The sequence below is a fragment of the Mchenga conophoros genome, linkage group LG15 (genome assembly GCF_057382185.1).
Source record: "Mchenga conophoros isolate Kocher_MC1m ecotype Shallow Benthic linkage group LG15, M_conophoros_male_GT1.1, whole genome shotgun sequence".
Lineage (NCBI taxonomy): Eukaryota > Metazoa > Chordata > Actinopteri > Cichliformes > Cichlidae > Mchenga > Mchenga conophoros.
Window position 1 is genome coordinate 21503056 of NC_140540.1, and position 12309 is coordinate 21515364.

Below are 12309 nucleotides of genomic sequence, written 5' to 3' on the forward strand. Positions count from 1 at the left end.
CTTAAAGCTGTGGCTATCTGGGGGGCTGGACATTAATTTCAAGACATATCTGCTTTCAGTGGCTTAGGGAAGTAATGGCACTTCTCAAACTTAAACCTCAAATCTCTACATACTTTTGTGAACCGTTAAAACTGCTTTTACCTCTCTGACGACGAAGTCATAACCCTACCTCAATCCTATATCTTGGGGGAAAAAATGAAAAAAGTTCATTATTTTTGATGTGTCTGTTAGAATCACTATTCTCCTTCTTCCATGCCTGCTATCCTTGAAAGAGAAATTAAAAACAAAGACGATATTTTCTTTGCCCAGGGTTAGTGTTAACATTAGTGTTAGCATTGGGGTTGTCACTGATCATGGGTTACTCTCCATCATTCATGAATACTCACACACTCCCCAATTTGAATATTACCTAAAATGACTTAAGCATGTGCGTACAAGAATCATTGCTGCGCAGTGCTGTGTGGCTGGCTGTGGTGTAACTTCACTATGTCTATTTTTAGAAAGCTATACATACTTAGTATTTCTACTGCTGATTGCTATGCAGGCTGTTTCCTCAGTTAACTTTCTGCTAACACTTTAGATTAGGCTTTAATTATCTTGCTATAAACATGCTTATTAGTAGCCTGTTTACTCTTTATTAGTCATTGCAAACCACTTACTAATGACTTGGGCTGCATGGTCCTATTATACCCTTATCAGACATTTAATTAAGAGCTAATTAATGGTTAATATATGTAGCGTAATTTAAAGTATTACCAACTTATCAAATGATTTTGATGAGGCTTGGTTGTTTAGTTCAATTATGGAAGAAAGAACCCCTTAAAAGAGATATGTGATTAGTGAAACTAATCACATTTGGACTTTTTTTAATGACATGAGAAAGTTTAAAAATTGAAGTATTCCAATAATTATATTAACCAAAATTGTCCTTAAACATTAAGCTTCAAACTGAGCCTGAAACTGATATAAATCTGCTCCTCACTGATGCTGATCAGCTGGCAGTAATGATGGGCTCAAAGTGTGAGCACAACATCATCACCTCCAGTACTCACATCAACACAGCTTCTTTGGGTTTTCCTGCTTTGATGAACTCTGCCTCGGCTTCAGTGAACTTCCCCTGTAAGATGAAACCATGAAAAAATTCAGGATTAACACGACTTAATGTGTGCAGCATGCAGTGAGTTCAAGATTCTCAGTAACAGAAATTACGAACAATAACTCAGTGAGTTAGTTCACAGAAACAGCAGCAGCAGGTTTATTGTTATTCTCATATGAGCTGACTATGCTGGGCAATAAAAAGAAAAAAAAATCACATATTGATGTGCTTGGTCTGGTTGAATAAAGAAGACAGAGAATAAATTTGGCATGAAGCAGTTTTGTAGGAGGAAAACTGAAAAGTCTTCATGTGGGTAGTTGTAGCAACTTTTTTGAAAGTGTATAGAAAGAGCAGAAAACTGACTGTGTGGTAAAACTGTGATGGATTTACCTCATCTTCCAGGTACAGTGCATGCTTGAGGTGGATCTCAGGAATCTTCTCCTTACATGCAAGGCGGGCCAAGTCAAAGGCAAAGTCAAATGAGCTGGAGAGAACATGAGGACAGTCTCTGTTTATGTCACATATAAGAGATCTGGCACTCAAAGGATTTTTAGTAGAAATCTATGAGATAAGTGTGTATGCATGTGTAAACCTCTAATTGATATCATAGTAAGTAATTAGAAATGTGGATTTGACTGAGGATACATGCACGTTTTGTCCCTGTGACCACAAAAGTCAAATATATAGCTTTCTCCCCATTAATTTATACACGGTCTGGGAATTAAAAGCACAAATAACTTTATAAGATGGTTACTAAGTGACCTTGCTCATTTCCTTTTTAGGAAGGAAACAATTGATCACGTTTTACCGTTAGGATTTCCTTTCAGACAGTACAACAGATAAAAGATTCTGAATGAGTGTCAAACTTGTTTTAAAGCTCTGCAAAAGGTTTATCATATTTTAAGCAAATAAAATGAAACTCAGTATGTGAGTAAATTGAACTTAGATAATTATTTGGGTCTTTGTGTTGTGATAATGCTCACGATTTATTTGAAGCAGACTTGATGGCGTACTCCAGCAGGCCAAACTTGTTTAGCAGCTTAACAGCTGCCTCTCCTCCCAGACTCCGGGCCCACAGGTAGGCCACCTGCTTCTGCGCATCAGCACCTCCGTGGCTTTTTGCCACCTGACGAACACACAAACACATTAAAAAAAATCATTACACCAGGCCTTCACTCCTGTGGCTCCCTAACCCCCTTACAACACATAATCCCGGGGAGAAACATTTGAAAGAAGCTATAAAGCTGTGGTGCATTCCCAACGAAACTACAGCAATAAACAGAGAGCCACACACCTGTAACAATGCTGTGGACATGAAACCCAGTAACAACAAGTCAAGCCGTCCTATTCTGCATTTAGCATCAGGAATAAACATTATAATATATGCAATCTACAGTATATGCTTTAACCTAAAACAATTACAACAACAGATAACAGCTGATATAAGCAGAGTGTGAGGTGTAAACATTTGCTGCGTGGGACGAGGTTCTAGACTTTACTGCTCTCTGCCATATCTTATAAATGTAATGAGATTAAACACAAGTGAACAAAACAAAACAAATGTGGCGTTTGTACCCTGTACGCATCCTCCCACATATCATTGACACTGTACATGTGGACCGCAGCCTTCCACTCTTCAGCCTCCATGAAGTGGTATTCCGCCTCCGAGAACCTCGATTCAGCCTCCAGCTCCTGCAAACAGCACATTTATCATCACCGTCACTTACCATAACTTATGTATCACATACCGGCAGGCTCAACCAAACCACACAGCCCATTAAGGGTCGTTGAATTAGAGCTAGAATAGAATGTAGAGGAAGAATTAATGCCCCAAAGTTTGCGACACTGTGAAAAAAAAAGTTAGAAAATTGGTCCCAAAAAGGAACAGATTCAGTAATGAAAAAGAAATCTAGAGCTCAGAGACTCAGTTTGAAAGCGATTATGTCGGGACATGATTAAAAGACTTTAAAATTTGTCTGTACAGTGATCTGTTGAACTTCACAATTCAGGAAAATGTTGAATAAATTATTGTTTGAGTTTAAACTGCTGCAAGGCATTTCTCCCAAGACAGCTGGACAGCTACAAACATTAGAAACAGAGAGTGGTCTCAGACACAGACCTCCCAATAAAAACCTCACACGGCTCTAGAACTGCAGCAGTTTCTGAGCCCGTGAGAGCTCTTCTGATGAGAAGCCCCAACCAGTCGTGCCTGCGTAAATGCTGAGCTGTGAAGTAATGACATGAACCAAAACGCAACCCTTCTCTCACTTTTAAACTGGTTTCAGATGAGCAGGAAGGATCTGAAGACATTGTTTTTGTTGCTCACATTCTTGGAGTTATGTTCCTCATCTCCAAGTAATTAAACAAGAAAAATAAGCAGATGAACTGCCACAAAAAAAACTTTGCTTTACAGTATAAACACTGTCACTGCAGTTTAATCCTATTTATCTTTCATAGCACGGAAAGAGAGAACAAATTATACCTGTCTTAAAGTCCTGCATTAGTGCTCTGGTACTTTCAGTGTATGAACCAGTACAATAAGCAGAAAAAAGGCAGCTTTTAGTTTCTGTGCTCTAACTGTTGGAGTAACTGAGAGCAGCTAGAAGTAAAGCTACCACTTCACCCAGTATTTTAAATAAGCAAGGTTTATAGACAGTGTTTATGTGACTGTATTTAGTTATTCTGTTGCATTATTTTATTTTATTTGACTGTTTTATTACATAAACAAAGATTTTTGTTTACTTTATTTACTACTTTTATTTGATTCATTTCTATTTAGTGTGCTCATATTATTCAGTCTGTTCAACATTATTTTATGTTATCTTATTAAACTATTCCTTATTTCTGTCATTTATTCATATGGTGACAAAGGTGGATGCTCATATAGAAGAATACCAACATTGTAGTTCCTCTAGCAGCCACTTGAAGCTGGCTCGAAAAGCTTAAAGAGGAAATAAGCATGTTTACAGTCTGGTACAAAACAAAGGTTTTAACATGCATCCATTTGCAAATCTATAGATGCATGAGGCAATTTGCAAATATGTGTGAAGAGAGTTGTTTTACACAGTTAGCATGCCCATCACCCGAACTCAGGCTCGGTTCGGGTCACAGTTAGATTTATTTGATTGTAACATGTTAAATCTGTAGGGCTTAACTCTAGGAGTAAAAACACTGTCGTTAGATTGTCACTGCAGTGTGGTGTGTACCTTGGCTAGGTGGACATGGGTCTCAGTCAGCAGGTCAGGGTGATGTTTGGCTACCAAACGAATGACATCGTCAAACATCCGGTTCTTCTTGTACATGGTGATGGCAAGGTCAGGCTGCTTCACTGTAGCAAACAGCCTGCATGTGTAAAAGGGGAAAGAGGGCTTTTTAAAACACTTCAGGTCTAAAATACTACGCCCAGACTTTTTCTCCTGCTGTTTTCAAGGTCAGAGATTAACTCAAATGGTGTCATGGTAGTTTGTCTCCCACCAGCTCGACTCCAGCAGACAATGACGTGACAAATTCGTGTAAATATGGAGATTTGTATTTACCTCTCGGCCTCCTTGAACTTCCCATCTCTCTCCAGCTCCTGAGCTCTGCTGATGTACAGAGCCATAACCTCCTCCTCCGTCATACACTTCACTGCCAGCTTTATAAGAAAAAGAATATTAAAAACACGACCTTAAATATTACATTTCTTAATTAATCCCACATTAGATTCTTAAATATCTATTCCAGGGAGATTTTCTTTAAAAGGACTCTGGAAAACACAGAATATTTAAAACTATGCTGTAATGTGTCCGTGCTGACCTTGTGAGCCTCCTCCCAATGCCCTGCTGCGGTGTACATCTCTACAGCATCTTTAATGTGACCTCCTTTCACAAACAGATGTTCTGCCATCTACAGGTCAATAAAAAAATAACAAAACACACAGAAAATACAGAATGTCACATTAAAAAAAATTATATATTACATTACTTATACAGAGCCCATTCTGAGAGTTTAATCCAGATTATTTTTGCAGCTGAAATCTGCATATTCCCCCCCTAACCTAATCACAAAGTTACCATTTTCAAAATGGGACAGCTTTAAGGATACTCTCATTGAATATATGTGTGTGGGCATGCCTGCCAGTGCAAAACAAGCAGATTGTGGGTTCAGCTAAACAACATGAGTGATATATTAAAGTCATCTGTCACAAAGGCAATAATAAAATCTTGCCCAGCTATCTTGATAAGAAACTGTTTGAGGTTTAGCGAAACACAGTAATTATATTTTCTAAGTTAGAACTTTTTGGCTGGCTCTTTTTTTATTCTCCAAACCTCTTCAAAGACCTGTTTGAGGATAAAACTTGGTTTTAGGTGATTATATTAGAGTGTTAACTAGCCATCCAGAGCCTGTCGGAGAAAAAGCAATGGGCGCAGAGTAGATCACTTCCAGAGTGGATGCACCTTTAAGATTAGGGTATGGAGCTTACTGATGTTGGCTTATTTTCGGGATAAGAGGCTTTGGAGTGCATTAATGTCAATCACAAAGAAACCTGTGTGTGTGAGTCCCCTCCCCCTACACACAGAGTGGATCAGGCAGCAGTTACTACAAATGTTTATATTCCTCTCTGTATTTAATTATTAGTTATTATTAATCACCGGCTCTCTTCCACAGTGTGTCTTTGTCCCGTCTATCTCCCCTCACCTCCAAAGCGGCAGATGAGCTTGCTCATAGGGAGTCATATGATTGTTGTGGTTTTCTCTGTATTATTCTGGGGTCTTTACCTTACAGTATAAAGCACCTTGAGGCAACTGTTGTTGTGATTTGGTGCTATATAAATAAAATTGAATTGCATTTAAAAAAATGTCGGGGGAACACTAGTAACAGAGAAAGCATGTAGCCAAAATATGTGAAACTCTCATCTAAATGAACTAAAACTTAGCAGCGCACTTTGTTTAGGTTCTCTGCAATAAGACCACCAAGTCGGAACCAGACTGGGACAGATGGTATATGACATGTTTGTATTTATTTGTTTTGTTGCATCTCTGCATGTTTTTGTTTATTATATAGTTTTATGTGATCTGCCTAGGGACTGAGGATGTGAATTAGGAGTATAGATAAAATCTGCCGTGTTTACATCTCATATTTTCTTACACTGCTGTCCATTAATGTGCACTGCCCCTGTTAAATAAAGACAAGACTGGAAACTTTGAATGAATACATCAAACTATGAAAAAACTCAACTTAATTTTAATTCAGATTGCAGAGGCCTTACTCTCGTTGTTCATACCTGAGGAGGTGAGAATAGAAGTGATATATGCAGAGACTTGCACAGAGTTCACCACACTCCAAAGGCTGCTTTTTTATCTGCACTAGCTAAGGATATGCAATTTGTGAAACCAAATTCTAATTATACTTATTCTGGTGGTAGACTTTTTCAATGTTGCAACTCGTGAGTTTGGTTGTAAACAAATACTGATCTAGAAAGGCTCGTGTAGGACTGTGCCATTACATGAAACATGTAATTACAACAGTGTAATATCAGACCTACTGAATAACACTGTTTTTTTTGTTGTTGTTGTTGTAAACTCTGCTGCTGGTTGCCAGTTTATGTTGTGACCAGTGATCTGACTCTTAACACACAGTAGAGACTAAGAGAGTGAATGAAGCAATTAAAATTTTATCGCATTTTAAAAAGTATAATATAATGAAAAAAAATCCCGCTACTTTACAGTGAACAGACTTTTGCTACATAAAGCCAGATACTCATAGAATCAGTCTGTAATAAAAGTCGCTTCAGTACAACAAACAGATGAGCTGGTTGTTTGCCATTCTGATTAAAAAGTGTTTAGTCACTGTTTTTCCAGGATACTTTCTCTATAGCTACAGCAGGTGCGTGCGCTTCATTGTTTATAGCTTGCACTGAAATTCACTTTCCTGCAACAACTACCCCCCAACTTGGAGAGCAAAGAGCTTGTTATCTTAATTACTTTCTGTGAATATGCCCATGGAGCAATCTGACTGAAATAGGCTGCTATTTTCAGAGCCTGGCAGTCTGTGGAGGCCGTTTGGCTCAGCTGAGCTCATCAGAATAAGCACAGCACACTGCGCTTCGCCACCATCATCTCGCTTCCTTTTCTTTGTATTCGTACCAGATTGCTCTCGTTATCGTTTTCTTTTCAACAGTCGTGTTTTTTGTGGTATTGGGGCAACTTTTAAAAGTATTGTTACAACTACCAAACTTGTCCTTATTGCCAAAGCACCCTGGAGCAAACATGGGTTACAGTGTCCACAGAGACTGCAGTAAAGTGAAAACTGGCCACCGTGCATGTGTGTGGGTGTGTGTACGTGTCCACATGAGATGAGTGGAAATTAACTGCCAGTGGCAAAATGTCACAGCCTCCTTCATTTAGCCAAGCCTGTACAGTATTTTTATGAGGTACATATATAACACAAGTGAAAGTGTAACACTGACTCAGTTCAAAGTATGTAACCAGCACAAATATTTAAAAATGCAGTTTCTCATTTACACGCATTTGAAACGATCTGTAGTCGTGTTTTGCTTTCTTTTTGTTCCACTGTTCACCAGTTTCTTACTTTGCCATCTGTCTACTGCTGTGTAGAGCAGATTTATCTTTTTCAGTTAAAACACCTTGCCAGTGCTATCCCCTGAGCAAAACCTTGTTGAAATGACATTGAAAAGATGACTTTTCCGGACGTCTGAACAATGTTGATATTTGGTTGTAAAGTGAAAGGTGAACATGTTTCACGTTTTAGCCAACTTTTCCTGGCAGTTCTGCTGTTATCCTAGAGGTGCTCTGGAGGAGATGCCGGGGTTTCAGAGCTGGAGCTTAATGGAGAGCTGTGAGGAGGAAATATGAACTATGTGTTCAGCTATCATTGCGGAGAATGTGAGATTTTTGGAAAATCAAATGGGCGAGTTTTGCTGAACTGTCTTTTAGTTCCAGTGAATGGAACTCAATGTTTCAGCATACCAAGATATTTGGAAAATTTCATGCTCCCAGATTTTGGTAAACAGTTTGGGGATGCTCACTTCCTGTTTCAACATGACTGTGCACCACTGCACAAATCAAGGTACCTAAAGATATGGACGAACGTGTTTGTCATGGAAGAACTTGACTGGCCTGCATGGTTTCCTGTCCTCAACCCAAGAGAAACACCTTTGGGATGAATTAGACACAAGACTGTAAACCGGGACTTCTTTCCAAAACACCAGTAAGTGACCTCACAAATGTATTTATGGAAGAAAGGTCAAAAAGTCCCTTAAACACACTTCTAAACTTAATGAAAAGTCTTCCCAGAGGAGGTGGAGTTGTTATAGCTGCAAAGGGTGGGCTGACATCTTATTGAACCCTATGGATGGAATGGGATGTGTGAAAGCAGACAAGCATGTAAGTGCTACCGTCTCATATTATGTATAAAAAATACATTTAAACCTCAGTTCATCATTTATATCACGAAAAGAATAGTTTATATCAGACATTTTTAAAAAGTTATATTTACATCTGTAGCTTATTTTCATCTTACCCTTAAACATTCCCACAATTGAATAAAAGTCCAACATATAATCTATTATACAATAAAGACAAAAACTTGTACTTTTTGATGCCTTCCTTTTCACTGATCTGAAAGAAAACATGTTGTGGCTATACCTTCACCTGTTTTTGTTTTTCATTTAGGTTTTCCTCTTTACCTCCTACCTCAGTCCTCCTGTCTCTCACCTCATAGTCCTGCATGGAGGCGTAGTGTTGAGCTATCTTCACATAGTATTTTGCTGATGACGAATCCTCCTGTAACTCCAGGATGTGGACTGCTTTCTTCCACTGGCGAGCTGCGATGGCTGCCTCGATCGCTTTAAGAGAACAGCTGCATGGAAGACCATATGAACACGTTAATTGTTCAGATAGCAAGAGTCAGCATTAAAATGCAGATTGTGTTGGTAATACTAGTTGCATTTTTTAACTATTCTGCAGAGAGAGAACTTATAGTTAGCTTATAGCTATCTGAAATAGTGCCTGAAACTTTACTAACTATATTTAAAAGTAGTATTTTTAACGTCTTTGTTTCTGTAGAGACTTGTAGCCAAGTCAAAATTCAGTTTCAGACACGTCTCTAAGTTCTTTCTGAGCTCTGACTACCTGTCTTATTTGGGATTTTGGGGCATTGGTATAGCGATTTTTTTAAATCTCATCTCTCCATTATCCTGGTGATGATTTTAAAGAATTGTTGGCCATCACTGTTGGACTGTTTTTCAAGTGTCATCTTTCTGCCTCTCCATCTGTCCTTATCTTTGTCTCTCCAGTCCTCTCCCTCCATCCATCCCTCCTCTACTCTACATACCCTGCTTCAATGAAGTGGTTGATGGCAGCGTCCATCTGTTTCTGCTGGACGAGGTAGTCTCCCCAGGACTCCTCCAGTTTCACCACCTCAGCGGGGAAGGTTATGCGAGCCAGCTCTACCGCTACAGGAAACAGGAAGGAGAAACTTTCTTACCAGAAAAGTTACAATTGACTTGATTTAGCTTAAACCTACCATCTAAAATTGTACAAAACATTGTAGAAGTTATCAAATGGTATATGCAGTCTAAGCTATCTAACTGTTTTACCTTTCCTGAAGGCACCTCCTTTACAGTAGCACTCCAGCGCTCTCTGGTTGTTCCTGATCTTCTCATACAGATCTCCTGCCTGGTCAGAAGAGATGACATACATTTTGCTGTCAATTGTCTTTCAACTTAGGGTCATATGGGGCTGAAGCATATCCCAGCTGTCAATCGACGAGAGATCTGGACAAGGCCATCAACTCCAGCAGCCAATTATCAGTTAAGCTGACATTCATGTCACTGGACTGTGAAGCCAGAGCACCTGGAAAGGACCCAGGAAGGCACAGAATTTGCTACTTATAGCCAGTAACATATTGAAACAATGGTGTGCAGCCAATCAGAAGACAGCTGTCTAAAAGAAAGAGAGCTGTGTGGGGCTATATCACGGCCCATTACAAGATGAATTGTAAAGTTACTTTAGTATAGTTTAGTAATGAAAACATGGAATGTCAAATGAGAATAATGTTTGTTGGTGTAATTAGAAGAAAGATGTTCCGATGTTCTTGGAACAGTGACTACTATCACTTTTAAATGTCTTTAGAAAGTTTGTTTTCTTATTGTGGATTTAAACACAGGTATCGATATACTCCTGGCCACTAACTGTGAATTTGGCTGAGGCTGTGTGAACTAAAGCTGCCAATTACACCGTGCTACATTTTAATTAGTTACCTCAGTTTTTTGTTTGTTTTAATGGACTGAGTGGGAACATTTTGTCCCTGTATTTCTCTGCTGCTAGGTATTTCCTGATTCAAACAACATGATACCTGAATCAGATATTTGTTCCAGCTAAATATTTTCTTGCGTTTCTCCATCTGTGACTACCCTCAATTAAACATGTTCAACTCTTTCAACCTATAATTATTCTTACTTTTAAAAGGATACACACAATTCAAATGCTAACTCAGTGGGTTTTCTAACAATAAAATGCAATGAAGAATAGTGGCACTTTGTAAAATACAGAGAAGTTTTATTTTAGCTACTGCAAGTTAAATTGTAATCACCAACTTCCATATCTAATTCCAGACACCGAAACTGATTAGAACACAAAATATCAGGTTACAAAATTTGCTTTGAGGATCCAGTCTCCTTTTCCAAGCCTCTTTCCCACCTGTTACATAAACACAGATGGCTAGAGGAAAAGAAGTGAGCTTTTAGACAAAAAAAAAAAAAGAAAAAGCACACAGAGAAAAACAGGCAGATGGAGGGAGACAGAGTTCAAAACTGAAAATAACAAAGAACACTTGTTCCGGCATTGAAGCTGAGGCGAGGAGAGATGGGCTCAGAGAAGCGGGAAACACAGGAGGAAGAAATGATCCACTCACTCTCTCGTAAAACTCTCCCTTGATGAGACTGGCAGCAATGCGGTCGACGGTCTCGCTGCTGTTGGTGATCTCCGACTGGCTCATGGCGAGGCGAGCGGCCTTAGCTGGCAGCCCTGCTTTCAGGTAGAGGTTTATGGCACCCTGGAAGTCTCCCTCGCTCTCCCTCACCTCGCCGGCCCTGTCTTCCTGACCCGTCTCCATCAGCCACCGGTAACGGTTTTCACGCAAGGTGTCGAGCTCTGGGTAGCCCTGCAGTTATTTTGCATTTAGAGTTCAACCAAACAGTTATCCTGTCCACAGATAACTAACCAACAACACTCTTGTGGTTGACAGCAGGTGTACATTGTAATTTGGTAATCCAAATTCTCTGAGAGGTAACGAGACTCCTGCCTCTGCTGTGGGTTCTGTTTTCAGAAAATGAAGCTCATAAGGACACTCGCTGTTCACCCACAGGCCTTTTCAGATTTGATAAAGTGAGTATTATAAAATAGTGTATGCAGGGAATAGATCTAAGCAAGACAAAGGCATAAATGGGCTAAATTATTTTGTTTTTAGAAATGCTATTTTAGGCAATTAAGAAGCCTGTGCTTGTCATATGAGAAGGCTGTCTGTTTACACATTTTGGGTTTTCCTCTGTCTTTTCCGATTTAAACTTACTGTAGCTTTATATACTTTATTAAGCAATAAATAATTTCCCTTTTTTTCTGTCTCTTGGGGAATGCATTAGATAGGGCATCAACCCTTAAAATCCCCCATAATATAAAATGTAATAAATATATAAATATAATATGTGGAGCTACCCACTGTGCTGACCTTTCCCGAATAAAGAGGCAGTAAAAAACTAGCTTTTGGCTTTTATTCTGTAATATAAATATGATAAATAAATATTTAAAATGTGCTGAAATCAAAGTAATCAATATAAATACGCTACCTCGAGCTGATTTGCGACCACGTAAAATGACTTGATCAAATATTATCAGTAATTGCGTGTGATTCAATTCCCTTTTTTTACCTTGGCTTCGGCTACAGCAATGCAGTCATCCCACATGTGGAGCTCTTGGTACATCTCTATGGCTTCTTCGATGGCATTCTGCACAGCAAAAACAAAACAAACAAAAGCCAAACGTTGGACTTTATTCTCCAAAAATCTAGTATTAAGGATGCAGAGCTGGGTTTATTTATTCAGTTCATTTTATTCCAAGACTTTACCAATCTCAAGTGTTTGGTAAAAGACTAAAATGACTTGCCACTGCAGCCCTCACAGGGATTTGTTGGTTACCATCTTGTAAGGTAAACAA

General features: G+C 39.0%; 1 protein-coding gene across 1 annotated transcript in view; it reads right to left on the bottom strand.

Moving 5' to 3' along the window:
• The window catches only part of ift172 (intraflagellar transport 172), a 54517-nt gene that overhangs the window by 21880 nt on the left and 20328 nt on the right, over nt 1-12309 (bottom strand). The window contains exons 21-32 of the mRNA XM_085246133.1: nt 12024-12101; nt 11012-11260; nt 9696-9774; nt 9431-9551; nt 8812-8956; nt 4892-4981; nt 4633-4730; nt 4303-4438; nt 2672-2788; nt 2080-2222; nt 1487-1580; nt 1053-1117 (exon numbers count right to left, since the gene is read on the bottom strand). Coding sequence (XP_085102259.1) covers nt 1053-1117; nt 1487-1580; nt 2080-2222; nt 2672-2788; nt 4303-4438; nt 4633-4730; nt 4892-4981; nt 8812-8956; nt 9431-9551; nt 9696-9774; nt 11012-11260; nt 12024-12101 — 1415 coding nt within the window. The remainder of the gene's footprint in view (nt 1-1052; nt 1118-1486; nt 1581-2079; nt 2223-2671; nt 2789-4302; nt 4439-4632; nt 4731-4891; nt 4982-8811; nt 8957-9430; nt 9552-9695; nt 9775-11011; nt 11261-12023; nt 12102-12309) is intronic.